At 33.9% G+C, this 26,908-nt stretch overlaps 1 protein-coding gene across 3 annotated transcripts in view; it reads left to right on the plus strand.

The window, feature by feature from the left end:
- Positions 1 to 26,908, plus strand: part of LOC132760321 (coiled-coil and C2 domain-containing protein 1-like) — a 38,645-nt gene that overhangs the window by 1,562 nt on the left and 10,175 nt on the right. For 2 of the 3 annotated variants that reach the window (XM_060752271.1, XM_060752273.1), the window contains exons 4-21: positions 17 to 263; positions 1,017 to 1,135; positions 1,854 to 1,935; positions 3,932 to 4,063; positions 8,324 to 8,472; positions 9,119 to 9,191; positions 11,172 to 11,417; positions 11,758 to 11,775; positions 13,631 to 13,773; positions 14,403 to 14,459; positions 16,931 to 17,062; positions 17,719 to 17,777; positions 20,580 to 20,696; positions 22,222 to 22,351; positions 22,949 to 23,000; positions 23,548 to 23,647; positions 24,351 to 24,441; positions 26,722 to 26,868. In XM_060752271.1, the coding sequence (XP_060608254.1) occupies positions 17 to 263; positions 1,017 to 1,135; positions 1,854 to 1,935; positions 3,932 to 4,063; positions 8,324 to 8,472; positions 9,119 to 9,191; positions 11,172 to 11,417; positions 11,758 to 11,775; positions 13,631 to 13,773; positions 14,403 to 14,459; positions 16,931 to 17,062; positions 17,719 to 17,777; positions 20,580 to 20,696; positions 22,222 to 22,351; positions 22,949 to 23,000; positions 23,548 to 23,647; positions 24,351 to 24,441; positions 26,722 to 26,868 (2,094 nt within the window). The remainder of the gene's footprint in view (positions 1 to 16; positions 264 to 1,016; positions 1,136 to 1,853; positions 1,936 to 3,931; positions 4,064 to 8,323; positions 8,473 to 9,118; positions 9,192 to 11,171; positions 11,418 to 11,757; positions 11,776 to 13,630; positions 13,774 to 14,402; positions 14,460 to 16,930; positions 17,063 to 17,718; positions 17,778 to 20,579; positions 20,697 to 22,221; positions 22,352 to 22,948; positions 23,001 to 23,547; positions 23,648 to 24,350; positions 24,442 to 26,721; positions 26,869 to 26,908) is intronic. The other variant, XM_060752272.1, reaches the window with a different exon arrangement.

Here is a 26,908-nt window from a genome sequence, read left to right on the forward strand (position 1 = left end):
CAGATTTCAATTACAGACTATCCAAGACTTGCTGAAGAAAGCAAGGCAGGGTAAACCAGTTGATGAAGGTGATATTCCTCCACAAGTTGCCATCTCAGCACAAAAACGTGCCCAGCCCCAACCACCAGCTCTGAACCCTGTACCTACGTTCCAGCCGACGATACAAGAAGATGCTCCTAAACCTGCACCAGCACCAAGGAAGGCAGCCCCAGCTCCCCCTGTCCAAACCCAGCAGCCCAGTACCTCAGGGCCATCTTCTCAAGGTAAGAAATGAAATAACTAATGTAACAGGAACTAAATATCATTTTGGTAACTAAGGTAGATGTAATAAGGTAAATCTAAAATTGTTATGCCACCGCAGCATCTGCGATGAGGTTGCATATAGCAATTCACCTGTGTACATTCATATGTATATAGTAAAAACTTAAAAAATCATCTTATCTGAATTGACAAATGCTAGAGCCTAGAGGTTAGATATTTTGCATGAAACTTTGTGTAGTGGACCTCTACATAAATTGTTCAAATTATAACCATGGGGTCAAAATTGGCCCTGCCCAGGGGTCATTGATTTTCACTATGTACATATAGTAAAAACTTAAAAATCTTCTTGTCTGAAGATGCAAGGCTTAGAGCTTTGATATTTGGTATATAATATCATCTAAAGGTCCTCTACCAAAGTTGTCCAGTTTTGCCCCTAGTGTAAAAATTAGCCCTGCCTCTGGGTTGATAGGTTTTACTTATATGTATATAGTAAAAACTTGAAAAATATTTTTCTCTGAATTTACAAAGGCTAGAGGTTACATTTCTTGCATGGAAAATTGCATAGTGGGCCTATGTAACAGTACAAAATTTATTTTTAATCACATGGTACACTTGAATTAACAGTAAGAATAACTCCAAGTGGCCAATTGGAAACTTATATTACAATAATAGTGGGAATGTAGGTAGGCTGCACAAACTAATTATACTGGCCTGACTTAAAGTACATTATGATAATATATTATGATATATTGTAGAAGAATCATCAGAGCACAGAATGCTGGTAGATAGACGTGACCAGTACAAGAAGGCCGCTCTGGCAGCCAAACATAGTGGTGACATGACTACAGCTAGAAACTTTGTCAAAATATCAAAAGTAAGGCTGCTTTATTTGAATACAATAAAACCTCTTTTAGAAAACACCTGAAAACTTCGGGAAGCTATGTTTATGTTTGTTCTATACATGTAGATAGTGATACACAAACAAATTGATTGAAATGTATATGTTTGCTATATATCAAAGAAAGTTTGGCTTGTACAGGTGTGTTGTAGAAGTGGTATATGAATGGAAAATAATAGTCCCTTTGCCTTTTGTATAGATATATAGATATTAATAATAATTATGTAAAGTTAAACAGATGTCTCTGAAATGATTCCCTATCTTACTGAGGATGTTTGTGGCACCTCGGTCTGTTCAGTGTACATGTATACTTGTTTTCTTCTCATTAAATAATTAAAGAAACAAAATGAGATTGTGATGTGATATCATAAAATTGTTTTTATATGTACATTAAATTGTTATTAGTCATTATATCTATGGAAGTGCAGGGTATAAAAGGGGAAAGGAGCCCATCTGTTACCATACTATTGGGTCAGTGTGGTGGTTTTGTTGTGGTGCTGTAGCAGCAGCCAATAAGTCCAAATCACAGTGCAGTGGAATAAATAAAATGAATATGCCTGCTAAACAACCCTTTGTTTGGGATCAATCATCCAACAGTTAAAAGTCCCTGCTTTTCCTGGGTGATTGTTGTGTGATATAACTATTGACTGGTACATATATTAAGAAGAAAATATGTTTCATGTTTATATTTCAGCAATTTGACAATGTAATACATGCTTTAGAGGCTGGTCAACCTGTTGATTTGTCACAGATGCCTCCACCCCCGGGTCAAGCTGGTAATGTTTCTATTTATTTATAAATAGAATATATTTTAAAAGAATTGTTACGTCTTTTAAGAAAGGGCTCTATGGTGATAAATCCCATAAAACCTGGGTGGCAAAATCTGTTTTTGACTTACATGTACTTTCCATTTTATTTGAAGCATTTCTTTTATTTACCTATCTGTATGGTATATGTAAAGTAAATTCTGGAAAACCCTTACTGGCTGTAGGACAACCTTGGCAATGCAGACAATTTTGCTGTCCCTGATTTAACTTTGAATAAATTGTAGCAATTTTTTTTTAATATGTTTGTTATAGTGCTATATAAAGTAGTTGGGTTTTTAGCTCACCTGTCACAAAGTGACAGGGTGAGCTTTTGTGATCGCTTTTTGTCCGGCGTCCGGTCGGCGTCCGTAAACTTTTGCTTTAAATGACATCTCCTCATAAACCACTGAGCCAATTTCATCCAAACTTCACAGGAATGTTCCTTTGGTGGTCACCTTTAAAAATTGTTCAAAGAATTTAATTCCATGCAGAACTCTGGTTGCCATGGCAACCGAAAGTAAAATCTTTAAATATCTTCTTTTAAACAACCCTAAGAGCTAGAGCTTAGATATTTGGCATGAAACATCTTCTAGTGAGTGTCTACCAAGTTTGTTCAAATAAAAGCCCTGGGGTCAAAATTGGCCCCGCCCCAGGGGGTCATTGATTTTCCCTATATGCATATAGTAAAAACTTAAAAAATCTTCTTTTAAAGAACCCAAAGAGCTAGAGCTAAGATATTTGGCATGAAACATCTTCTTGTGAGTGTCTACCAAGTTTGTTCAAATAAAAGCCCTGGGGTCAAAATTGGCCCCGCCCCAGGGGGTCATAGATTTTCCCTATATGCATATAGTAAAAACTTAAAAAATCTTCTTTTAAAGAACCCAAAGAGCTAGAGCTAAGATATTTGGCATGAAACATCTTCTTGTGAGTGTCTACCAAGTTTGTTCAAGTAAAAATACTGGGGTCAAAATTGGCCCCGCCCCAGGGGGTCATTGATTTTCCCTATATGCAGATAGTAAAAACTTAAAAATCTTCTTTTAAAGAACCCAAAGAGCTAGAGCTAAGATATTTAGTAAAAGCCCTGGGGTCAAAATTGGCCCCGCCCCAGGGGTCATTGATTTTCCTTATATGTGTATAGCAAAAACTTAAAAATCTTCTTTGAAAAAAACCCATATAGCTGAGTTTAGATATTAGGCATGAAACATCTTCTAATCAGTGTCTAAAAAGTTTGTTCAAATAAAAGTCCCGGGTCAAAATTGGCCCTGCCCCGGGGGTCATTGATTTTCCTTTTTTGTGTATAGCAAAAACTTAAAAATCTTCTTTGAAAAAACCCAAATAGCTAGAGTTTAGATATTAAGCATGAAACATCTTTTAGTAAATATCTACAAAGTTTGTTCAAATAAAAGCCCGGGGGTCAAAACTGGCCCTGCCCCAGGGGTGTCATTGTTTTTAACTATATGTGTATAGTAAAAACTTAAAAAATCTTCTTTTAAAAAACCCAATGAGCTAGAACTTAGATGTTTAGCATGAAACATCTTCTTATGGGTGTCTACCAAGTCTGTTCAAATAAACAAATCAAAGCTCTTGGGTAAAAATTGGCCCGGGGGGGGTGGCTATATGCAGGTGAGCAACCTCAGGGCCATCATGGCCCTCTTGTTTTGGTCATATAATTAAGGCCATATCTTATGTGATTGACATATTGGTGGTGGAGAGATATTGTTCTTTTAACAAATAGTATTGCTTGTTGCTGATATTAGTGATAATATGTGTAGAAAAAAAAATGACTGCTATGTTTGAAACAGGAACCAGGTAAAGACTTGAAAACATATTAAACCTAAATTATACATATACTGTCAAACAATTACTTTAAATTTCATTATCAAAAATGATAAAATGGTAAAATAAAAAATTTATGAACAAAAATGTATGAACAAAAATGAATGCCAACATTTAACTTATTAACTAGGTTCAACACCCAAGTCCCATGCAGAAGCTGTAGCAGGTCCGTCAGGGTCTCGGGTCCAGCATGAGTCTATGCAGCGTGGGAGAGATGAGCCGGCAGCACCGGCACATGTACCACCACTTCCTTCTGAAGAAGGTAAATGTTACTGTGTTTCTAGATAAGTGAAATAATCAACTGTTAAACATTTCAACAGAAGCTTAGTGTAAACATTAAGCCATGATCACTGGATCATGTCAAAAGTATCATAAGAAATGGTGCATGAATCTTCCTTGGTTGGTACTATGTCAGGTATACTGTATTCCTAGAAAAGATTTCGCGCATTTTAAGTTAGCGCTTTTCGCGGTAGGCATGATTAAGCGAATCTTTATAGCCGCAAATATGTCACTTATAACAAATCTTCGAACATTTCTAGCTTCAACCAAATAGTGCTATAGAAACGTGTAAAGAATTATGTAATTCAAAAGTTCATCTCCTTACTAAACCACCACATGTTTTAGCTTGTAATCCATATTTACATTTCAATATACATATAATGCACATAACAAAACAAAACAAAAACATGAAAAAATGTCAATTATTAGTAATTATCACCCTTATTCACGTTTCATATTTGCTAGTCACAGCCATTACAAAGCATTTTCAGTTTATGTACATTAAATGACTTGGATAGTAGTAATCCATTGTTTAAAGTACAATAGCTACATTGATAAATAGCTGTTTTGTTGTTATAATGAAAGCGATGTACAGTCAAATACTGTTAAAGTAGCACAACATAACCGTTATATAAATCCAGACGTCTGGACCGGGAAAAAAAAACCCGGGAAATTACCTGCTACCTTTGAGTAATACACTTGTTCTAGTTTATAGATTTTAAGGTCAATCATGAATTGCATGAATTGTTGAATTATTTATGTGACATTCATAAATGGAAAATCAAATACATGTACATGTAGGTTTATACCGTAGCCTTAAAAAGCTGTAATTTAGGCCGTAGCGACTTAATATTCGCGGAATTCGCAGTAACTACAATCCGCGAAAGTTTGTCTCCGCGAAAATGCCGACGTTGTGAAAAACGCGAAATATTGTATCCGCGAACATTTCTAGGAATACTGTAGTTCTGAATGGTACTATAATTTTCCTTGATTAGATGGTTTCAAAATCTTTTTTGCTTGGTACTACTATCTCAGGATATAGTTTGTAATGATACTAAAATCTTCTTTGTTGGCACTCATTAAAAGGATAATTCTAAGATATCTTAATATCACTGTAACGTAATGGTCAGAGAATTAAGTCAGTATGGTAATGGTTTGATCAGTGTATCAAATTAAAACAGTAATATGAAGTTGAGTCATACTACTCACTGTGACAAAACACACCTTTCCAAATTTGATTGATGTTATGGTGGTTTAGACAGTAAAGTTTGAACATACTCACTTATTGCCCAGTTTTAACCTTGTTTCTTATAGGATAAATTGTATTGTAATAGGGTAAATTGTATTGTAATAGGATAAATTGTATTGTAAAAGTGTAAATTGTATTGTAATAGGATAAATTGTATTGTAATATGATAAATTGTATTGTAATATGATAAATTGTATTGATAAATTGTATTGTAATAGGGTAAATTGTATTGTAATATGAAAATTTTTATTGTAACAGGATAAATTGTATTGTAATAGGATAAAATGTATTGTAATAGGATAAATTGTATTGTAATAGGATAAATGTATTGTAGTACGGTAAATTGTATTGTAATAGGGTATGGATAAATTGTATTGTAATAGGATAAATTTTATTGTAATAGGATAAATTGTATTGTAATAGGAAAAATTGTATTGTAATAGGAAAAATTGTATTGTTATAGGATAAATTGTATTGTAATATGATAAATTGTATTGTAATAGGGTAAATTGTATTGTAATAGGGTACGGATAAATTGTATTGTAATAGGATAAATTTTATTGTAACAGGATAAATTGTATTGTAATAGGATAAAATGTATTGTAATAGGATAAATTGTATTGTAATGGGATAAATGTATTGTAGTAGGGTAAATTGTATTGTAATAGGGTAAATTGTATTGTAATAGGATAAATTGTATTCACCAGAGATCTGCCAAGAATTTGAAAGAACTGGGCCCTGGGCCCACTTGGTCTGAAAATGATGGGCCATTTTTACCAAAGTATGGGCCTTGGGAAAATAAGTAAACATTGACCTAAATAACTGTTAAAAAGTTTGTAGTTAATTGAATTTCCCTAGTAATAAAACTTAAATCATATTTTATGACAAGTGGTTCGTTTATGATTCAGTACTTAACCAATAATTAAAATTTATGCCTACATGGTAACTTTCTAACTAATATTAATTGCAGGCAAAATATTTTTTAAATGGCTGCTCAAAAATTTGATATGCAATATTCTTCTTACTTCTGACGTCTAATACTGTGCATTATCCATTTAATTGTTCCTACTTTGCACCAAATGTCCCTTTGCCACTGTATATTGACGAATTTTATTGCCCCTTGTATGCCTCTGTGTAGACAGCATACATCAAAGACACTTGCCGACATGAAAAAAGTCATGCACAATGTTTCCCTGATTGGTTAATCACCCTGTCAAATATTCTGATGACGAAATAAACATCTTTTTTTTTACACTTCACAGCCAAAGCTTGTGTGAACTTGAGTGACCTTAGGGGGTAACCTGTCAGATTATACTGTAACTTACAGCATTTCTTAAAATAGCAACACTTTTTTTTCAGTTACCGATAATCATTTTAAATATTAAGTAGTTGTATAATTTGTTTGTTTGTTTTATTGTATTGTAATAGGATAAATTGTATTGTAATAGGATAAATTGTATTGTAATATGATAAATTGTATTGTAATAGGGTAAATTGTATTGTAATAGGATAAATTGTATTGTAATAGGATAAATTGTATTGTAATAGGATAAATTGTATTGTAATAGGATAAATTGTATTGTAAAAGGGTAAATTGTATTGTAATAGGATAAATTGTATTGTAACAGGATAAATTGTATTGTAAAAGGGTAAATTGTATTGTAATAGGATAAATTGTATTGTTATAGGATAAATTGTATTGTAATTGGGTAAATTGTATTGTAATAGGGTAAATTGTATTGTAATAGGGTATGGATAAATTGTATTGTAATAGGAAAAATTTTATTGTAACAGGATAAATTGTATTGTAATAGGATAAAATGTATTGTAATAGGATAAATTGTATTGTAATAGGATAAATTGTATTGTAATAGGATAAATTGTATTGTAATAGGGTAAATTGTATTGTAATAGGATAAATGTATTATAGTAGGGTAAATTGTATTGTAATAGGGTATGGATAAATTGTATTGTAATAGGATAAATTGTATTGTAATAGGATAAATTGTATTGTAATAGGAATTTTTTTATTGTAATAGGATAAATTAAAATGTTATAGGATAAATTGTATTGTAATAGGAAAAATTGTATTGTAATAGGATAAATTGTATTGTAATAGGAAAAATTGTATTGTAATAGGAAAAATTGTATTGTAATAGGATAAATTGTATTGTAATAGGATAAATTGTATTGTAATAAGATAAATTGTATTGTAATAGGAAAATTTTTATTGTACTAGGATAAATTGTAATGTTATAGGATAAATTGTATTGTAATAGGATAAATTGTATTGTAATAGGGTACATTTTATTGTAATAGGGTAAATTGTATTGTGATAGGATAAATTGTATTGTAAAAGGATAAATTGTATTGTAATAGGATAAATTGTATTGTAATAGGATAAATTGTATTGTAATAGGGTAAATTGTATTGTAATAGGGTGTGGATAAATTGTATTGTAATAGGATAAATTGTATTGTAATAGGATAAATTGTATTGTAATAGGGTAAATTGTATTGTAATAGAATAAATTGTATTGTAATAGGATAAATTGTATTGTAATAGGATAAATTGTATTGTAATAGGATAAATTGTATTGTAATAGGGTAAATTGTATTGTAATAGGGTGTGGATAAATTGTATTGTAATAGGAAAATTTTTATTGTAACAGGATAAATTGTATTGTAATAGGATAAAATGTATTGTAATAGAATAAATTGTATTGTAATGGGATAAATGTATTGTAGTAGGGTAAATTGTATTGTAATAGGGTATGGATAAATTGTATTGTAATAGGATAAATTGTATTGTAATAGGAAAATTTTTATTGTAATAGGATAAATTGTATTGTAATAGGGTACATTTTATTGTAATAGGGTAAACTGTATTGTAATAGGATAAATTGTATTGTAATAGGATAAATTGTATTGTAATAGGATAAATTGTATTTGTAATAGGATAAATTGTATTGTAATAGGATAAATTATATTGTAGATGAACGGAAGATATTTGATGCTCCCAGTGCCCCTAAGACAACAATGGATGCTCTGGTTCAAAGATTAGATAAATACAAGAATGCTGAACAACAGGCTAAAGAAGAGGGAAACAATAGTAAAATGAGGAGAATGGCCAGAATTGCTAAAGTAAGTTCATAACATGGATTATTACCAATCAAGGAAACGATGATTCTGATAACATTGTATATGCATTGCTTTTCTTGATAGCACAGTAAAATAAGATTTATTTGAATCTAATGGTATTTTCTTTAATAAATCTTAACAAATGAGAACAGTAATGAATTCTTTTGAGTGAGTGTACAGCTGTCAAACGTAAAGTGAGCTAGGCACTAGCCAAGTCCAATAAACATTTTGCAGCTGTGTACAAGTTCAATAGAATCAGTATTGTATTCAACAATGCATAATGACTTCTTTATTTAAGACAACCAAATCTTAAATTCTTGACCAAACTTTGTTCTTTGGAGCATGATATATATTTTTTGGAATCAGAAAATGAAACAAGACTTGACAAAATACAATATGAATTTTGTCAAATTGATATGGATTTTTGGACTTGGAAAATGAAATGGAGTACAAGATGTATTTAATATAGATTTTTTTTGCCCAAGAAATTAAACAAGTCTAAATTGATAAGATCTGATCCAATATTGATTTCTTGTGGAACATCATGAGGTACAACTGCTGAAAGTACATTAGTTACATTTATGAGGTTTCAATAAATCTTCATATTTCATACCCTTTATTGTTATCTCATAAACCTATATTATTTCAGCAATATCAAGATGCTATTAAAGCACATAAAGCAGGAAAACCAGTCGATTTTGATGAATTACCCACGCCTCCAGGTTTGGACATTTTATTAGAACAGTGTTTTTAGCTCACCTGTCACAAAGTGACAGGGTGAGCTTTTGTGATCGCTTTTCGTCCGGCCGTCCGTTGTCCATCGTCCGTAAACTTTTACTTTAAATGACATCTCCTCATAAACCACCCAGCCAATTTCATCCAACCTTCACAGGAATGTTCCTGGTGGTCACCTTTGAAAATTGTTCAAAGAATTTAATTCCATGCAGAACTCTGGTTGCCATGACAACCAAAAGAAAAAACTTTAAATATCTTCTTCTAAAAAACCCAAAGAGCTAGAGCTTAGATATTTGGCATGAAACATCTTCTAGTGAGTGTCTACCAAGTTTGTTCAAATAAAAGCCCTGGGGTCAAAATTGGCCCAGCCCCAGGGGGTCATTGATTTTCCCTATATGCATATAGTAAAAACTTAAAAAATCTTCTTTTAAAGAACCCAATAAGCTAGAGCTTAGATATTTAGCATGAAACATCTTCTGATGGGTGTCTACCAAGTTTGTTCAAATAAATGCCCAGGGGTCAAAATTGGCCCCGCCCCAGGGGTCATTGATTTCTCTTATATGTGTATAGCAAAAACTTAAAAAATCTTCTTTGAAAAAAAAAACAAATAGCTAGAGTTTAGATACTAAGCATGAAACATCTTCTAGTGAGTGTCTACCAAGTTTGTTCAAATAAAAGCCCTGGGGTCAAAATTGGCCCCGCCCCGGGGGTCATTCATTTTCCTTATATGTGTATAACAAAAACTTAAAAAATCTTCTTTGAAAAAACTCAAATAGCTAGAGTTTAGATATTAAGCACGAAGCATCTTCTAGTGAGTGTCTACAAAGTTTGTTCAAATAAAAGCCCTGGGGTCAAAATTGGCCCCGCCCCGGGGGACATTGATTTTCTTAAAATGTGTATAGCAAAAACTTAAAAATCTTCTTTGAAAAAACCCGAATAGCTAGTGTTTAGATATTAAGCAGGAAACATTTTCTAGTAAGTGTCTACAAAGATTGTTCAAATAAAAGCCCTTGGGTCAAAACTGGCCCTGCCCCAGGTGTGTCACTGTTTTTAACTAAATGTGTAAAGAAATAACTTGACCAGCTAGACCTTAGATGTTTAGCATGAAACATCTTCTAATGGGTGTCTACCAACTTTGTTCAAATAAAAGCCCTGGAGTTTAAACTGGCCCCGCTTCAGGGGCCTATATACAGGTGAGCAACTTCAGGGCCATCATGGCCCTCTTGTTTGTTTAATTATTTTATTCATTATTCATTTTCTAAATCAATGATGTTAAGTTTTTTCTGTGTATAAAACAAGAGAGTGCAGATGTGAATAAGTAAAGTAAAAAAAAATTCTGTACAATGGCAATCACATCACATGCATTTAAGACAGTTCTTGTTTCATGAAACATTTTCATAGAGGTAAATTTCAAGATACGATTAGAATATAAATGCACATCAGATCATTCCTGAGATATTTCTTTTACATTTTACTATATTAAGAGTTTTTCTCTTTTTTCTTTCTATGCAGATAAACTGATATGAAATGATAGGAATTGTTAGTGGGACATAACAGCCTCCGTGGTCGAGGGGTTAAAGTCGATGACTTCTAATCCAGTTACCTCTCTGGCGTGGGTTCGATCCGCCGGAGATGCTTTGGTAGTTTAGCACGGAGGAAGGTAGTCTAGTACTGGTGTAACTCTCCAGGAACAATGGTTAGAAAACTACCCGCCTATATGACTGAAATACTGTTGGGAAAAAGGCGTAAAAAGAAACAAACAGTGGGACATGAATCCTGCCAAGGATTTTGCATTATTTTGTGTGAAGAAGCTATCAAACCAGCTGATGGAAGGTTGGTGGTTCTACTCAGGCCTTCTTCACACGTAAAGCTGGAAAGTGGCCGTATAACCTTTACAATGTTGATACAGAATAATAATATGTTTTATGGTGTATTGGTATGAGTATAGTTTAGAACTTCTATTTTAGGGTATGCTCCAATTCCTACTGGTCCGGCAGGAGCTCCAGCTCAGCACCCCAAGCCAGCCCCTTCTCCCAGCTCCAGCAACAATTCATTACAGGCTCCTGCAGGCAGGGGTCAACAAGGGTCACCTCAGGCAGGTCAAAGGTCACCACAGCCACAGAGGTCACCACAGCCACAAAGGTCACCACAGCCACAGGCTGCAGCTCATAGTGATGTTTCACCTGGGAAACATGCCCATGGTAGTCAGAAAGGTAATCTGTCATGGGAAAAAAGTCAAAATCTTTTTTACAACAAATAGCTAAAGAACATTATATCATTTTATCAAAAAATATATAACTCATATATAAAAACTTTCACATCTATAACTGAAGTTTGAAAACAATAAACAATCAAATCATGGACATTTATTAATATTTTGCTTTGTAAATGTAAGCTTAATCTATTTAACAATGTACATGATTCAAAGTACATGTATTACTGAAGATTAAATTTGTTTCACATGAGAAAAAACACCTTACACATATCTGTACCATTTAGATGTATTTACAATGTTTAAAATTCATAAAGAAATACTGTTATTGTGTGATACAGTCTCTCAGAAGCAAAGGTGTAAGTATTGTACACGTGTCATATTTCTCTTTCTTTATGTTGTGTGTCAGTCGTCACATGTGTTAATGTTTTACATGTTTGCATTTTATTTTGTGTATTGTGCAAATACAGGATATGTATTCAGATACAGAAAAACTTATGTAACAGAATAATCAGATTTATTAAAATATGATGGAACAAGTACTTGTAAATGTAGAGGAGGCCTTTTTGTTTGAGTGAAGCACCTATCAACCCACAGATCATAGGTTCGAGCCCAACTGTGGTTGTAGGATCATAGGTTTGTGCCAAACTGGGGCTACAACCACATTTCCTTATGTGACACCAGTACTGGTGTTAGTTCTAGGAAGTGGCGTGGATGGTGTATCTGATTAGCTTTAAGCTTTTCTCACAATTATGCTAAATCAAATATATTTAAACTAATTATCTGTATTATTCTACCCATACATTTTGCCGTGTAGAAACTTTCTTATCTATTGATTTCTGTGTATCTTGTGTTAAAATTTACAAACTATGCAACTTACCAACCATGCAACTTCTATGTAAGGGAAATAAGTAGTTAATGAAGGTGATGTAAAAGGTTTTATTTTGAAATGTTGCAATGTTGTACAGCATTTCTTGGACAGGGACACTCTGGCTTTATTTTTTCATTTGAAAGTCATAATTGAAGTGTGTGTTTAACTTCATCACAAACCATATGACATTATCATAGCTAGAAAAGAATTAATAGCAACTCATAGTATTTTAACACATATCTTGTTGAATTCTTGGTATGGACATTTAGGGATTTCAGTTTGAAAATATTGAAATTTATCAGTAGAGACTACATATGGTCAAGCTGGCCTGGCTTGAAATTCAGATGCCAAAGTACAGATGTTCAGGTTGGCCATGCTTGGAAATGGGCAGCCAAAAGTTCAGACTGTACAGATATATTCAGGCTGGCCTGACTTGAAATCGAGCAGCCAGTGTATAGCTGTTAAAGCTGGCCTGGCCTGAAATTAGGCAGCCAGTGTATAGCTGTTAAAGTTGGCCTGGCCTGAAATTGGGCAGCCAGTGTATAGCTGTTAAAGCTGGCCTGGCCTGAAATTGGGCAGCCAAAGTACATACTGTACAGATCTTAAGACTGGCCTGGCTTGAATTGATCAGTCAACAGTTAATACTGCACACATGCTCAATCTTCTCCTGTACAGATGTTTAGGTGGGCCTGGCCTAAAATTGATCAGTCAATAGTATAGACTTGCACATATTTTTATGCTAGCCTGGTTTATAATCTTATTGTATAAGTCTGTAATTATAGCCTCACAGGCTTTTAAGTGCTTGGAGTGACTTAAATGCTCTTTTCAACTATGCAATTAACTTACACATGATGCAAAAAAGTATCTCATTAACAGCATAAGTTCAGTTTTCACATTTTCTTTTATTTCTTTCATCTTCTTGACAATCTGATTTTATCTGGAACTACATCCTAGAGGTTGAATATAATGTGAAATACCTAGCAAGAATATGCAATTTGATATTCCAGTAGGGATACTTTATGTAAATTAATGGAACAGCCTAAACTTTAAAATTGATGAATTATATTATTATTTCTGGGTAATAATACAACTGCCTTAATGTAATCAAATAAAATAAATGTACTCTTTCATCAAAAATAACAGAATTTTTTTTCTCTCTTTTTTTGAAAAGCCAGTAAAATATTTTGAGTTATTAAACCCATGTAATACTTGTGTTTCAAACTCTTTTTCATTTACCAAACATCTGAAACATCTGAGTTATTCACGTCAAAAAATATCCTGGCCAGTAATTTTTCAGAACTTTATTAAACACCAATAAAACTTGTATTTTACAATGATTTCAGTTATGAAGCGTACAATGTCACTGAGAGCTGATCAGCAGACGCAGTTTTTGAAGGAGAGGATGCAGGAATACAAAATGGCCGCCATTAATGCAAAGAAGAACAATGATATAGCATTAGCCAAACAATATCTTAGAATGGCAAAGGTGTGTTATTACAACTATTTCATATTCTTATGTTATTTTTTCTCAAAGATAGTGCTTTTAACCAGCATTTTAGCAACAGGCCATGGTTTGTCAAATTCAGGCGTTTTTAGTGGTTTGATTTTATAAGTTGACACACTGAATATTGACAGTTTATTTGTATGAACTGTCAATTTGATAAGTTTACACTTCGTGAATAATTAATCATGTGATAAGTTAAGAATGGTGGACTTATTTAAAACTGTTATCTGTTGTTCTGTATGATTGTCACTGAATTAAAAACATTGTGCATTGAATCCTGTAGTAATGGAATTAAATATTGAAACTCTTACCATACAATCTTGTAAGCTTTTTGTATTCAAATTGCTCAGGACATGGTCTTATAACATGCTGTAACACCTTTAGCCTGCTGGTACCAAAAGTTGTCTGACAGTATAGAGCCAGGCCAGCATGCAACACTGTAGTCTGGCCTGGCTATATAATGTTTGATACCTCAATTTTTGGATTTTGACTTTTGAAAACACTGAAATGTTGCACGAGTGTTTGGAATTCAAAGCAGGGTTCAAATCCTTTTCACAAATTCAGAAGGTCAATTGTTAAGAATAATAAATGCATATTTTTTTATTTTTCAGGGTTTTGAACCTATGATTGATGCCTCAGAGAGTGGCCTACCAGTAGATCTTACACAGGTTGGTGATATCTTATTTATTTTATTCAGGAATGAGTCAGAATTCATGTCATTATTATTTGTTTAAAATATTTTATGTGAAAAAAAATTAAACAAATTGCTGTTGCAATTATTGCACCTTTATACTTAAGTGCACAGACACTTGGGGTGGGGAGCTCAAAACGCCTTTAAAATCCAAATAAAATGCATATTTGTCAATCCCAGCACATGCACTGATCATATAAAAAAACTGAATATAATACTTATTTATAGACGTTGAAATATGAAATTTTTTCAAAACGGCTTTCAGCTCTACACCCCATGTGTCTGTGCTTAAGTGTAGAGTACTTAACTGATTACTCACTTTGCCCTTTATGCAAGTTTCACCTCAATAAGGTAATACTGAACTGTTGCAAGAAGGTATTGCAGACTTACAAGTGAATTGAACTGTGATTCAAAATATGGACTTAACATTCACTTTAATAAGCTACAAGGTCCCTTGCATTGTTTTCTCTCCGTTTTTAGCTTGATTTTATATAAATATATTTAGTGAGACATTTTATTAACAACTGGGTGTCAGTTTTTTTGTGTCCATGTCAGCAAGGTACCTTGAAAGTTATGTTGTTTTTGTTAACCACTATATATCATATACTGAACCCTTTGAAATGTTGCTTTGAAACTTAGAACACTTGTTCATGACTTTCACGACCATCTCCAGGCAAGAGTACATATCTATGCCATTGATTTTTAGCTCGACTATTCGATAAGAATAAGTAGAGCTATTGCAGTCACCCGAGCGTCGGCGTCGGCGTAACCACTTTTGTTAAAGTTTTTGTAATAGTTCAAATATTTTCAAAGTCCATAGACATATGGCTTTGAAACTTTGCACACTTGTTCACCATCATGACCCCAACCTGTAGACAGGAGGAGGTAACTCTATCAAGCATTTTGACAGAATTATGCCCCTTTTTCGACTTAGAATTTACGTTAAAGTTTTTGTAATAGTTCAAATATTTTCAAAGTCCATTGACATATGGCTTTGAAACTTTGCACACTTGTTCACCATCATGACCCCAACCTGGAAACAGGTGGAGGTAACTCTATCAAGCATTTTGACAGAATTATGCCCCTTTTTTCGACTTAGAATTTACGTTAAAGTTTTTGTAATAGTTCAAATATTTTCAAAGTCCATTGACATATGGCTTTGAAACTTTGCACACTTGTTCACCATCATGACCCCAACCTGTAGACAGGAGGAGGTAACTCTATCAAGCATTTTGACAGAATAATGCCCCTTTTTCGACTTAGAATTTACGTTAAAGTTTTTGTAATAGTTCAAATATTTTCAAAGTCCATTGACATCATGGCTTTGAAACTTTGCACACTTGTTCAACATCATGACCCCAACCTGTAAACAGGAGGAGGTAACTCTATCAAGCATTTTGACAGAATTATGCCCCTTTTTCGACTTAGAAATTACGTTAAAGTTTTTGTAATAGTTCAAATATTTTCAAAGTCCATAGACATATGGCTTTGAAACTTTGCACACTTGTTCACCATCATGACCCCAACCTGGAAACAGGTGGAGGTAACTCTATCAAGCATTTTGACAGAATTATGCCCCTTTTTCGACTTAGAATTTACGTTAAAGTTTTTGTAATAGTTCAAATATTTTCAAAGTCCATTGACATATGGCTTTGAAACTTTGCACACTTGTTCACCATCATGATCCCAACCTGTAAACAGGTGGAGGTAACTCTATCAAGCATTTTGACAGAATTATGCCCCTTTTTCGACTTAGAATTTACGTTAAAGTTTTTGTAATAGTTCAAATATTTTCAAAGTCCATTGACATATGGCTTTGAAACTTTGCACACTTGTTCACCAACATGACCCCAACCTGTAGAGAGGAGGAGGTAACTCTATCAAGCTTTTTTTTTACTATCAAGCACTAAGAATAGTCGAGCGTTGCTGTCCTACCGACAGCTCTTGTAACATTTACTTACCCCTTTTTGTATTTGCAAGTTTTCATGTTTATTTTTTACATACTGTTGAACCTATTTACTGGCAAGGTTTCAAAGACTTGTTTTTGCTACACTATCAGATATTGGATATTAAAGCTCTTGTTAAAAAGAGAATTTTATTTTCTTGGTCCTACTGAATTTATATATAGAACAGTACTGTTCACTAAATGGTAAAGTTAAGCAGCCAATACTTAGCAATGTGGTTACCATGTTCTGATTACATGGACAAGTTGTTTTTGTTGCTACATTTGACCCATAACCTCATGAATTTCTTACTTGTCCAGCTTCTATTTATCATCAATTTTTGGGGATATCAAGATGAAAGTTTGAAGTTAGTTAGGTAACAGTATAGAGCTTGGATGGTTACACTACATGGATGTGGATGGTGGTCTAGCCCTCTACTGGTGACAAAGGCTAATCTCATTTGGTTCCAGCAGGTTACAAAAAATAAAAAAGATATTTATTTTAGGTACCACCATCACTGGATTCTGATGAAGACAATCCAAGTTTTGTAATGGTGTCTAAAGAGGAATGTGAGCTGTCTGGTGACAGGGAAGAAGTGTTTGAGAAACTACAACAAGACCTTATAGCACAAATTAGAGTGAGTATACTTTAAAATTGATCAAACCACAAGATCTTGATATTTCACCTGTGTGAATATGACTCCAATATTTAACAATCATTGGATTTCCTTGACTGACCACTTAAAAAAAAGAAGTTTTACCCTATTAAAAAGGAGGCCACATTTAGTAAAGTTCCCAAGCATTTATGGATGCTCAGAAAATATCTTTATAACCATGGACCCTTGTCACTTTCTACATGTCACTGTGTGAATTAAAACATAACCTGAAAAGACATGCTAGAAAAAATAGCTGGACAAATAATTAGTAGAGATTTCAATTTAGCATTGTAACATCAACCAGTATTACTTCAGTGCATTGTAACATGGTAAAGTTTGTATAAGAGTTTTTGTAAGAGAGTTAATACTTGGATCTGTTACAACTAACCACTGGACAAAAGTTTAATTTTGACTTATTGAAATATAACCTGAACATTTAAATGACTTGATTTTCAACTTCAAATTTTCAATATTTAAGAAATTTACAAATATATAACTTTGTTTGTTATTTATTGACAGATTTTAGATAGGGTCATTCCTATTTGATGAACACAGCTTGTTTTCTTTTGTTTGCTTTTATTTTGCAGTAGCTGTATGCAATATTGTTTTGTGAAAATCACTTCTTTTTCCCATTTCAGACATGTACAGCAAATAATACACATTTTTCAAAGTTAGGAGATATTATGAGTGCTAACAAGTAAGTGTTTTTAAACTTAAACTGATCAATTAGCACATGTAAGCTAGCTGATGTCTCTTTGTTTGATTACTGAAACTGTTTTACACTGCTTGAAATTGTTTTTGAGTTTTCATGTATTCCAGTTTTCACGAAGCAAACATTTTTAGCTCACCTGAACATGCTCAGGTTGAGCTTTTAGGATCGATGATTGTCCGTCGTCCGTCCGTCCATCGTCCGTTCACATTTAGTTGTTAACACTCTAGCGGTCGCATTTTTGCCTCAATCATCATCAAACTTGGTCAGGATGCTTATCTAGTTGATAGCTCAGATGAGTTCGAACATGGGTCATCTCAGATGAGAAACTAGGTCACAAGAGCTTAAAATAGAAAAACCTTGTTAACACTCTAGAGGTCACAATTTTGCCTCAATCATCATCAAACTTGGTCAGGATGTTTGTCTAGGTGATAGCTCAGATGAGTTCGAACATGGGTCATCTCGGATGAAAATGTAGGTCTCCTGAGCTAAAAATAGAAAAACCTTGTGAACACTCTAGCTGTCACATTTTTGCATCAATCATCATCAAACTTGGTCAGGATGCTTATCTAGTTGATAGCTCAGATGAGATTTCCAACATGGGTCATCTCGATGAAAAAGTAGGTCACCAGAGCTAAAAATAGAAAAACCTTGTTAACACTCTAGCGGTCAAATTTTTGCATCAATCATCATCAAACTTGGTCAAGATGCTTGTCTAGGTGATAGCTCGGATGAGTTCGAACATGGGTCATCTCAGATGAAAAAGTAGGTCACCAGAGCTAAAAATTGAAAAATCTTGTTAACACTCTAGCGGTCACATTTTTGCATCAGTCATCATCAAACTTGGTCAAGATGCTTGTCGAGGTAAAAGCTCGGATGAGTTCGAACATGGGTCATCTCGGATGAAAAACTAGGTCACCGGAGCTAAAAATAGAAAAACCATGTTAACACTTTATAGGTCACAATTTTGCCTCAATCATCATCAAACTTGGTCAGGATGTTTGTCTAGGTGATAGCTCGGATGAGTTCGAACATGGGTCATCTCGGATGAAAAAGTAGGTCACCGGAGCTAAAAATAGAAAAACCTTGTTAACACTCTAGCTGTCACATTTTTGCATGAATCATCATCAAACTTGATCAAGATGCTTGTCTAGGTGATAGCTCGGATGAGTTCGAACATGGGTCATCTCAGATGAAAAACTAGGTATCGGAACTAAAAATAGAAAAACCTTGTTAACACTCTAGTGGTCACAATTTTGACTCAATTGTCATCAAATTTGGTCAGGAAACTTGTCTTGGTCATTGCTGGGAATAAATCAAACATGGGTCATCTCGGATGAAAAACTAGGTCACAGGAGCTAAAAATAGAAAAATCTTATTAACACTCTAGTGGCTACTGTTGTGATCCAAATATTCTGTTAATTGGTCTGAAAGTTTGTTTTGATGATTTCTAAGTCAAGATTGAACATGGGTCATCTTGGATGAAAAACTAGGTCACACCGCCCAAATATGGAAAAACCTTGTGAACATTCTAGTGGTCACATTTTCGACTCAATTATCATCAAACTTGGTCAGGATGCTTGTCTAGGTAATTGCTTGGATGAGTTCGAAATCACATGTGAAACTAGGTCACCGGAGCTAAAAATAGAAAAATCTTGTTAACACTTGTTAGTTGCTACTGTTTTGATCCAATTATCCTGGAAATTGGGTCTGAAAGTTTCTTTTGATGATTTCTAGGTCAAGTTTGAATATGTGTCACCTGGGTAAAAAACTAGGTCGCACTGCTCAAATATGGATAATCCTTGTTAACACTGTAGTGGTCATATTTTTGACTCACCTGTCATGAGACTTGGTCAGAATGCTTGTCTAGGTAATTGTTTGGATGAGTTTGATAAGTCAGGTGAGCGATCTAGGGCCATCATGGCCCTCTTGTCTTAATTTGTGATGTATTTATAAATGTTACTCCCTGAAAAAAAAACATAATTATAGGCAACATGTTCCAAAAGATTATATGTCAATCTATAATGATTTTTGGAGAACAGTACAAGCGTTTGTATATTTTTGTTTTCCAGTTTATGAGAGTGCATTCAGATATGGTTAATGGGGGATATCATGTATTTATTACATGCTTTTCGGTGATTTATAGAAATTTATTAGTGATATAAAAAAAACTGATAAGTTCATTGTTTTAAACAGTGAAACTATCAATTTGATTATTTCACTGTTTTCAATTTAAGCCTCTTACGTTGTTTCAGTGAAATACCAGCGTGCACAGTACATCAAACCAACTTAATGACGTGACGTCGTAAATGACGTCACATTGTATTATTATTTGGCGCTCTTTTCATTTAGTATTAGGTTAAATGTCTTTTTAAAACGTTTCTTTGCAAAGAAAATTTGTTTAGTTTAGTGTAAGATCAAAATATATTTCATCTTGTGAACACCAAAAGTTCATATTCCACTCTCTTGAAATATACCTTTTGGTGCTCACTTGGTGAAATATATAATCCGATCTTACACTGAACTAAACAAATATCCTCTATATCATATAACCTAATAACTCTTAACCCAAGGTTTATACTACATGTAGTGGGTTTCTTCAAATATATTAATCACATAATTTAATTCTCACAATACCAAGATGGATACTTCAAAATCCAAAGTGGATCTATTTCACCAATGAAGCTGTCTCTTGTAAAGAATGGTGCAAATAACTCACTGAGTAAATCATGTTGTGCACACTTTGCAAATTCATTTGAAATTTATATGTAACTACCTTGATGATTTCAGGTTCCAAAAAATGGAAAGTGGTTTACGGAAAGATTTAGATGCTTTAAAGAATGCTTTACGGCATAAAGATCCTGTTCCAAAATTTCATTATGAAAATAGAACATTTTCAATGGTGCAGTAAGTATTTACACTTAATTGTATTTACACTAAATTATATTTACAGTATGTTGTATTTACTAAATTATTGAGTTAATTTCAGGACCTACAATAATCATTGCCTATATTTTTTGAGCATTAAGTTTAATAAACTTTAACCTGCTAAGTGTTTTAAATTATTTTTACAATCAATCGATTTACAAGACTGATGAACAGTTTTACGATTTACCAAAGTTAAAGTGTTAAGATTCATTTGAAATACTGCAATCCTATTGCACAAAAAATAATTTCAAACACTAAATGAAGTTCAGACCTAAGGTTTCTTTGAATACTTGACTTTTGACATTTACAAAGTTATTTTCATTAGTGTTAAGAAATTTATTTCTAACCTTATATGCCAATAAAGCAAGATACATTGGATTGATATACCAAAAGTAGAAAAAAAAATAAAGAAAAGATAACAATGTTATCATCTTTATTTAGCATTGTTGTCATATCAATATTTGTGTATGAATGTTTCTTTGAACTAATTTCTGAACAAGTTCTATGTATATGTGTTATTATTACCCCTCACTTTTTTCGTAATGTTAATTTCCCATAGGCCTCTGGGAGTTATTCTTACTGTTAATGCAAGTGTACCACTTGACTACGAACTTTTGTACTGTTACATAGGTAACAGTATTTTTTAACAGTATAAAATCTGGTCACGTGGTCTATTTTCTAAATAAAATGAAATAAAATGGCCGCCATTTTTCTCTCGATTCATTCTTATTTTCGACGATAGGGCATCGCCGAAGAAACTATTATTCTGATAAAATTTAGTTCTTTGCACCCTAGAGTCCCTTTCGCGTATTAAATATCTTTTTGTTGAATAGTCAACAGGAAACATCCGTTTTCAACGGAAGTAACTGTAATGTAAATAATTTTGTCAAACTGGAACATGCAGACAAAGCATGCAACAAAGGATAATTTAACAATTTTAACCAGTGAAACGTTACAGATAGAGTTGGTGGACAGACATCTGTAGGATATCATCGTTATTTTCTAAATGCACTTTGTCAAAAACCATGCGAAGAATATTCTGGATGCAGAAGGATCAGATTTCACAGATCATAACCTTATAAATGGGTTAGTGTTTTGTTTTCTGAATAAAACACAGCTTATTTTATGTTTATGACTGGTAGATATCATCACTTGCCTAAAGAATAAAAGAAAAACAGCTTCTCAAGTAGGCCTACAGTGCACTTAAAACTTGCAACGTTTACAGTTTAGTTATTGCTTCTCTTGGCTTATTTTTGTTACAGTTAGATTTAGTTGACAAATTTAGATCATCACAGTATTTGTTCGGGGTAATAAAATAAATAACACATGGGTTTGTGGGTAACAGTAAAAATATCATCCCTACGCCTCGGGTAACAGTATTTTCCTCAGGATGATATTTTTACTGTTACCCACAAACCCATGTGTTATTTATATACTGTTACACCCTGTGAGCATACCAGATGGATGTAGTTTTGGTACTAACTACAATGTACACATGTTTCAGATGTAATACAGATTTAGGAGACAATGATTTAGAGATGACAGTGGTACGTGGTGTGCAATATAACCCTCCATCAGGATATTCGGAGAAAGATCTAGACACTTATATCAAATATGAATTCCCTTTTCCAACAGTATGTATTAGTGTTTTATTTTTACACATACTCTATGGAAGCTATATATCCTGTGTTTTGTCTTTAAGTCACACCTACACTGAAAAGTGATATGGCAACTTGCCAGTTTTACTGGGGGAGAACGCCTTAGGTGCACTCTATGCATTATTTCAGAGTAGAACCATTTATATTCTTGTTAACTTGTTGAAAAGTTTCTTGGCATGCAAGAGTGAAAAGTTCCTGGTGGGATTTTAAACCCACTAGGGTAAGGACTAAGGAGCAGTTGATAAGGCAACAACCTTAGCCGTCCTGCCACTGATGTCCCAGCTTTAAATAAGATTGTCTCCTGTACTACATTTACATATTATTGGAGAACAGTATGTTTAATGACAGAGATTTATACTTTAGCTATAAAACATTCAGGAATGTGCTTGTAAAAACAACACTTGGGTAAGACATTAGATTTTAGATTTGTATTTGAGGAAATAACAACTTTACCGATTTAAATTCAGTGGTCCTCTAAATATTGTTATATGCGGAGTTTGCTGTTACAGGTTCATAAAAATAAAACAATGCTTTCTGTATTGGAATAAATGACAAGTTAAAATGTATTTTCAGGATGACCCACAATGTGGACAAACAGAAACAGTTAAAAGTTCATTTAATCCAGGTATGTACTTCATTCAGTTAAATTATGTACACCTACTGATCAATGTTAGTTGTCCAACTTTACAGAAAAGAGATAGGTCAATCTAAAGAAAAAGATAATTGCAATAGTCAATATCAGATTCTTTTATGATCATGGATTCACAAGCTTGATTTTAGCTCACCTGAACACAAAATTTTGTGATGGTAGTTTGTCTTCGTTTTATCCACAATTCTTTTTTAACAACAGCTCCTAAATATAGAAAAGATTATTCAGTATTTGATGATTTAAAATTTTTTAATTGTAATAATAAGTTAAAATGAATTTGTTTATTTTAAATACATTTGTTTAATAAAGAGGTTACAAATAAAGATGGTTAGGAAACTACCTGCCTATATGACTGAAATACTGATGGAAGAGGCGTACAATCAAACAAACAAACAAAACAAATAAAGATGTGATTTATTTACAAATGATTTGATCACAATGTTTCTCAAGGACACATTTGTATCTCAACTCATTATTGAATTGATAATTGAAATTGAATTTTGATTCTATTTTGTAATTACAGAATATCAAGAACCTGTCAAGTTCAATATGAACAGGAAATCTAGAGCTCTGGTTCGTGTCATAGAAAGGAAGACTATAAAATTAGAAGTGTTTTATAAAAGGTATGCTTAGAGTGTTTTTATTTGTCTGCCTGCTTAGCTGAATAGAGTGAGCATCAGATTTGTAATCTAGCAGTTGTTGGTTCGATTCCCAAGCAAGGTGAAAATGGATCTCGTTCATGGAGTCTTACAGTCATTTGTCTCTCAATTCTGATTAAGTAATCATTTGTAATTAGTAGTCCATCACTTGGGAAGAAATTCGTAATTACTGGTTAGAAATCTAGGAAAGCAGGTCATGGATTGGCCTCTTAAATATGACCAAAAGTGAGTCAAAATATGCCTTAAAAAACAGAAAAACTTACAAACTTAGTGTATATACTGTAATTTTAACATTTGCTCTAGAAATAATGCAACATTTTCCTGCCAGGAACTGTTAATTCTTCATGTGAGGAAGCTGACTAGCTTGCTACAGATAGTTGTTTGTTCTACTCAGATGCCCACATATGCCTGAAATAATACATTGATGGGCATATAAGGTCTTGCTCTACCAGATAAGCTTGAAAATGGCCATAAAGCCTTCACAGTGTTTTAAATACTTACAAAAAGGAGAAAACAAATGGTGAACTTGTTGTTTTTTTAATTTATTTTTCATTTTATGTGGAACTGATAATTAATTTTTATCAAGAATATAAATCTTTTTTATTTGTTTTTATTGCCATGAAATTTGACATACAAGTGCATTTATTATATGTTTATTTCATTACAGAGGGTTTTTAAAGAGTGATAAGCCATTAGGGACAGTGAATGTAAAATTATTACCTCTAGAAACACAGTGTACAGTACATGATAGTTATGATGTAAGTTTATACATTAAGTATTTCAATTTTTATACTCCCGCACAACAAAGTTGTAAGGGGGGTATACTGGAATCAGCTTGTCCGTCCGTCCGTCCGTCCGGCTGTCCTTTCGTCCGGCTGTCCGGCCGTCCGGCGGTTTTTTCTTGTCCGCCCAATAACTTAAGATTCCTTTGACCCTTAGTCTTCATATTTGGCATTGAGGTTAGTCATGATTAGTAGATGACCCCTATTGACTTTGAGGTCACCAGGTCAAAGGTCAAGGTCACAGGGGCCTTGACTTCAAAAAGCTTGTCCGCCCAATAACTTAAGATTCCTTTGACCTACAGTCGTCATATTTGGCATGGAGGTTAGTCATGATTAGTAGATGACCCCTATTGATTTTGAGGTCACCAGGTCAAAGGTCAAGGTCACAGGGGCCTTGACTTCAAAAAGCTTGTCCGCCCAATAACTTAAGATTCCTTTGACCCACAGTCTTCATATTTGGCATGGAGGTAAGTCGTGATTAGTAGATGACCCCTTTTGATTTTGAGGTCACCAGGTCAAAGGTCAAGGTCACAGGGGCCTTGACTTCAAAAAGCTTGTCCGCCCAAAAACTTAAGATTCCTTGGACCCATAGTCTTCATATTTGGCATTGAGGTTAGTCATGATTAGTAGATGACCCCTATTGACTTTGAGGTCACCAGGTCAAAGGTCAAGGTCACAGGGGCCTTGACTTCAAAAAGCTTGTCCAACCAATAACTTAAGATTCCTTTGACCCACAGTCTTCACATTTGGCATGGAAGCTAGTCATGATAAGTAGATGACCCATATTGACTTTGAGGTCACCAGGTCAAAGGTCAAGGTCACAGGGGCCTTGACTTATAAAAGCTTGTCAGCCCAATAACTTAAGATTCCTTTGATCCACAGTCTTCATATTTGGCATGGAGCTTAGTCATGATTAGTAGATGACCCCTATTGACTTTGAGGTCTCCAGGTCAAAGGTCAAGGTCACAGGGGCCTTGACTTCAAAAAGCTTGTCCGCCCTATATCTTAAGATTCCTTTGACCCAAAGTCTTCATATTTGGCATGGAGGTTAGTCATGATTAGTAGATGACCCCTATTGATTTTGAGGTCACCAGGTCAAAGGTCAAGGTCACAGGGGCCTTGACTTCAAAAAGCTTGTCCGCCCAATAACTTTAGATTCCTATGACCCACAGTCTTCATATTTGGAATGGAGGTTAGTCATGATTAGTAGATGACCCCTTTTGATTTTGAGGTCACTGGATCAAAGGTCAAGGTCATAGGGACTTTGACTTCAAAAAGTTTGTCCACCCATTAACTTAAGATTCCTTTAACCCACAGTCTTCATATTTGGCATGGATGTTGATCATGACTATAAGGCAGGGCTTTTTTTCACAAGTTTGGGAAGCAGCCCAGCCCTTAATTTTGGGGAAAAATTACATGGTATATTTGCAAAAGGGGAAGAAAAAACTTGATGTAAATTCAATATTTGGGGAAAACTGCATGATTTTAAAGAAATTTTCTTTGGGGAAGCAGCCCTATACCGGCCCCTGTAATAGAGGGTAAAAAGGCCCTGTAAGGTGACCCCTATTGATTTTGAGGTCACTGGGTCAAAGGTCAAGGTCACAGGGACCTTGACAAAAAAAAGCTTTTCTTCTCAATTGCTAAAGAATGTCCTGTCCGCAATGTATTGATTTTGACATTTTCACATTTGAAGCATGTAGATTACATAACTTAGCAATACACTGGCTTAGTAACCTCAGATTTGGCAGGGAGGTTGTCCTTGAGCTCTAAATGGCCACTGTTGATTCTGACAAAGTGGTATGCGGGGGTATTCACGCCATCATAGTGGCAGTTCTAGTTTAGTGTAGAGATCCTGGATAGTTCATCCCATGTGTTCATAATGACTGAACAGTTTCTGTCCACATGAAAAGTGTTAGTGTCAGAGTGACATTATTACCAAATTAGAATTAAAAGAATGGTTCTTCATGGAAAAGAAATGAAACCAAATTTTGAAATACAGTTGTTTTATGCTGATCTAATATTACCTTGTTCAATATATATTGCAGAATATTAACTTGGAGCCAGGCAGCACACTCCAGATTCATGTTATTTTCTATGAAAATTTAACAATAAAAATTCTTTTAAATGGTAAAAATAATGTCCAAATGGCCCCATGGCTGATTAAAAAAAGGGTAGAAATATATTGACAAAGATAGTTAATTTTGTGATATTTCGAATATAAATGTAAAGAGTTTGATCTTAATGATATGATTACAGTTAACAGACGGGCGTAAATCTGTAGGTGGTAAATTGGAGGTTAAACTTCGTATCAGGGATCCTTTCAAGAGTAAACAAGTGGAGGAAGTGAAGGAGAAGTGGCTAGTTATTGACCAGTTCATCAAAACACTGGATACCCCACAACCTGTAAATATACTTACAATCAACTGTTTTGTTCAACTTTTAA

Source organism: Ruditapes philippinarum, unplaced genomic scaffold, assembly GCF_026571515.1.
Source record: "Ruditapes philippinarum isolate M1 unplaced genomic scaffold, ASM2657151v2 ctg32_1_1_1_1, whole genome shotgun sequence".
NCBI lineage: Eukaryota > Metazoa > Mollusca > Bivalvia > Venerida > Veneridae > Ruditapes > Ruditapes philippinarum.